Here is a 3,906-nt window from a genome sequence, read left to right as displayed (position 1 = left end):
CTACTCTAAATAGAGAGAAAAAAAAACTCACTGTAAACATTTATACTACTAAAAACAAGTCAGAGAAGAGTTGCAAGAAATAGAATTCATAAAATGCTACAGATTTACACTTCTGTAAGATTTTGCGTTTAATATCAAGAGAGACGGGGGTAAAAACGGCAATTTACCCCACCACCCCATGAAAAGATAACTCATTTTATAGGTGGTGGTTTCTTAGTTTCATGGAAAAAGAGTTTTACCATTTACAGAACATTTAATGACCCCTTTCTTCATCATCAAAATTTAGACTTTCCATTCCCTTGAGAGTAGTTTCATACTTCTTGTTTCTTGCATCTGAAGATCCAGGTTGTGGTGAGCTTCTCTGTCTTGTCTCCGGGATGCGAGACCGGCTTGTAGAGTCCACTTCATTACTTCGCCTCATTGATCCGCTTGCTCTCTGCACAAGTACATTAACAATTTTACAAAAAGAAACAAGAGAGTCAAGATCATGTTATAAAATGTCAGCTCACCATGGCATCTGTGCTGAATGCTGCATCATTACTAACCGGACTCTTTTCCTTATTTGGTAGATTACCAGAATTTGTGAATTGTGGAGAATTTCTTCTTCTAGAAGGATCCAGTGAAGATAAGCCAGTCTGTCTGCCACTTTCCTCACCTACAACAGATTGACAGTTGACGGTTTAACAATGTCCATTCAAATATTTATTAAATTCCTAATTCCAAAAAAATAAATATAGAACTTATACCAGTCTGCCTATCACCATTTGGAATAACAGGTGGTGTCCCAGAGCTTGGCCCAGCACCCGTTACCTGACAGTTAAAACAGTTAGTTAAGTTTTATGTTAATTCCAGTTTCCAACAAGAGTAGGTATAAAAAAATGTGTTTTGATGCTTACAACGCCACGAGGAGGTGGAGCAGCAATCTGTGATTGCTGATACTTCAAAATAGTCCAATCGAAAACATAATCAAACTGAAACCCTATAACGAAATAAAATATTATAGAAGAATTGCAAAACAATAATTATCATCTGTCAAGTGTCAAAAATTCAAAAACATGAAAGTTTTATACCTTCACGGATAAAGAGGTCACGGAATATTCTCTTCAAGTAAGCATAATCAGGTTTGTCCTCAAACCGTAGTGAGCGACAATAATGAAAGTATGATGCAAATTCGGTCGGATAACCACGGCATAAAGCCTCAATTGATGTAGAAACCTTTTTCTGGCTGATTTTCTCATACTTTTGCTTCTTGTTTCCGGCTTTTAGCCCTTGCCAAGGAAGGCTGGTAGGTTGAATAACACAAACATTATTTAACTGATGAAAACACGAGTGGTTTGATAATTAGAAAGAAAAGAAATTGATATCATTACCTTCCTCTTAAGAAATACATGAGTACATATCCAAGAGATTCTAAATCATCCCGTCTGCTTTGTTCTAAAAAAACGTACAAGTCAATATTCACAAGACTGAATAAGAGTGCATTTATTATTATGATTGCATATGAATTAATGCATACCAATCCCGAGATGGGTATTCATGCTTGCATATCGAGCAGTCCCAGTCAAGTTTTTGTTCTCTCTGCAGAACCGAGAGAGAGCATGTGTTAATCACTTAAATATAAAAATATTAATAAATGAGCTTTTAATAAATAATAATGTAACCTGTATGGTATGTGCTGGTGAGTTGTGGCATCCCTGTATTTCTTGACCAGACCAAAGTCAATGATGTAGACCTGATTTGCACGCCGTCCCAATCCCATAAGAAAATTGTCTGGCTTGATATCACGATGTAGAAATGATTTAGAGTGAACAAACTCGATTCGATTAATCTGAAAGAAACAACAATAACAGTCCTCGTGAATGTTAAAAGCTAAAGCAATAAATGTACTTCATAATATATGATAACTGACTAACCATTTGATCTGCAAGCATGAGAACTGTTTTAAGAGAAAGTTTGCGACTGCAGAAATTGAATAAATCTTCAAGACTGGGCCCGAGCAAATCCATAACGAGGACATTATAATCTCCCTCCACACCAAACCATCTCACATTTGGAATACCAGCTACAATAATAATAATGATGAAATTGTGACAGTCAATAAAATGCTTCAACTATAGATAAAAGAGTTTTTAAAAGACATCTATGTAAAATATATTGATGCAGGTTCATACTTCCTCCTTGTAATATCCTGTATAACTTGGACTCATACAGCAGCTGAGGATGTTTTGTCTTGACATTTTCCTGACAATTACAAATATAACTTCATAAAAATTAAATTTTACATTTAGCTTTTACATTGACTGCGCATGTGTTTCACTGTCTTAATGTTCCAATGAGCGCTTTAATTACAGATTTGTCGTTCAAAAAACGAAAAGAAAAAAAAACAAGAGTTTAATATCATGTCATACCAGAGTTAAAGGGTTTTGTGTCAATTTACCTAAAGTCCTAAATAAAATATAGAGTGGTGATGATAACTTCAACTAATTAACCTATTACAATATTGTACCGAATTGAATCAAAAAAATATTCTTAAAACAGAACAATTAAGTAAATTTTTGTCAAGAACCCTAGAAACATAAACATTCCTAATTAAGCTTCTAATAACATAACAACAATCCAAACCTTCATCTTGAAACACAGGAATATAAAAAGAATGAATAATACTCACAAGCTTAATCGCAACTTCTTCATTCGTCTGAACATTAGTACCTGAAAACAAAACAAAACGATCCAAATCAATTAAAGAATAAATTAGGGTAAAATGAAAAAAGAATAAAATTAAAACCTAAATAGATCTCTCCGAAGGATCCGCTGCCAATCTTACGGCCGAGACGAAACTTATTGCCGACACGAGGCTCCATCAAGATCTAGGGTTTTGGATATTGAAATTATTATTAAAAGAAGAAGGTGAATTTGGAGAGAGAAAGTATCGCCTTCTTTCTTTTATCTCTCTCTCTCTCTCTCTAATGATAATAATAATATTATTATTATTATTATTGTTTGTAAATAAATTTATATATGGAAACGGTCGTACAGTACACGCGGTCTATTTTCTTTCTTGAACCGGATAGGTTCGAATCGGATTCAAAGGCCGTGTTATGTCAGAGGTCAACTCAACTGTCCATTACTTTTTTTTTTTATTTAAACATGTGATCAATATTATTATTATAGGTGTACGTGTACCAATAATTTATAATTATGCATTCATTACTCAAGATAATAATAACTATAGTTGTATGTATATCCATAATATTCATTTATTTATTTTAAAGATTAACCGATGGGACTTTCATTAGGACCTCTTACCTTCATCTCTTTCATTACACTCCACAATATATGTTGTATCAAATTCTTGGTTTGATGAGCTTAACACAATTTCATAGCTCATATGATCTACCGAACTATGAGCTTCTACCGTCTTGCAGTCTTCCGATTGGCCCTGAGTGTGTCAAATGTAAATAAATCAATTTCACAATCCATTTAAAAATGTACATACATGACTATTAATATGAATGTGTGGCCTTTTATCAGTTACAATGATACAAGCACGCTGGAGCTCTTTATAACAACAAGCTCGGTCGTATGTCGACTTAGTTCTTGTTAGTTATTTAAGTCAGTTTTTTGAATGTTTGTTGGATGTCAAATCAAATATAAAAAACTGAATATGGTTTTAAAACTTGAAGAACTTTATTCGGAAATTTAATAAAGTGCCCAATTTTTTTAACACTCGATTTGAGATTAAGCACACAAACAAATCACTCAAAATTCAGATCGCGTAATCTTTTCACACAATTACTCGAATCAAAACCGAGAAATAAACCTATGTGTCGAAATTAAAATTGATTTAATCAAACATGATACTAAGCCAATTACAATCACTTAAAACTTACAAAACAAGAAATAAGA

General features: G+C 33.4%; 1 protein-coding gene across 2 annotated transcripts; it reads right to left on the bottom strand.

The window, feature by feature from the left end:
- Positions 1-2,900, bottom strand: LOC143597398 (casein kinase 1-like protein 1). Of its 2 annotated transcripts, none has more exons than XM_077075906.1 (12): positions 2,786-2,900; positions 2,669-2,709; positions 2,172-2,241; positions 1,914-2,062; positions 1,662-1,828; positions 1,517-1,578; positions 1,371-1,434; positions 1,071-1,282; positions 897-979; positions 747-810; positions 510-655; positions 1-436 (listed from the first exon to the last, which is right to left on the bottom strand). In XM_077075906.1, the coding sequence occupies exons 1-12, from the start codon at positions 2,859-2,861 to the stop codon at positions 254-256; spliced, it is 1,317 nt and encodes a 438-aa protein (XP_076932021.1). In that variant the 5' UTR covers positions 2,862-2,900; the 3' UTR covers positions 1-253. The 2 variants fall into 2 exon arrangements, with proteins under 2 accessions (XP_076932021.1, XP_076932022.1); XM_077075907.1 differs by having other exon boundaries at positions 2-436; positions 900-979.
- Positions 2,901-3,906: the final 1,006 nt, after the last annotated feature.

This window comes from Bidens hawaiensis, unplaced genomic scaffold, assembly GCF_021521415.1.
Source record: "Bidens hawaiensis isolate Kalapana, Puna unplaced genomic scaffold, B.hawaiensis_p1.1 tig00048225_1, whole genome shotgun sequence".
NCBI lineage: Eukaryota > Viridiplantae > Streptophyta > Magnoliopsida > Asterales > Asteraceae > Bidens > Bidens hawaiensis.
Note: the sequence above shows the minus strand (reverse complement) of the source record. Positions and strands in the feature narration are given on the sequence as shown.

Bases quoted from the DNA above. Each gene is read 5' to 3' on its own strand.
- LOC143597398 (XM_077075906.1), bottom strand. From the start codon at position 2,861: ATGGAGCCTCGTGTCGGCAATAAGTTTCGTCTCGGCCGTAAGATTGGC. The intron at 1,283-1,370 runs GTAATGATATCA...TCAACCTACCAG, and splicing joins ATGTATTTCTTAAGAGGAAG to CCTTCCTTGGCAAGGGCTAA. The intron at 656-746 runs GTATAAGTTCTA...AATCTGTTGTAG, and splicing joins AAATGGTGATAGGCAGACTG to GTGAGGAAAGTGGCAGACAG.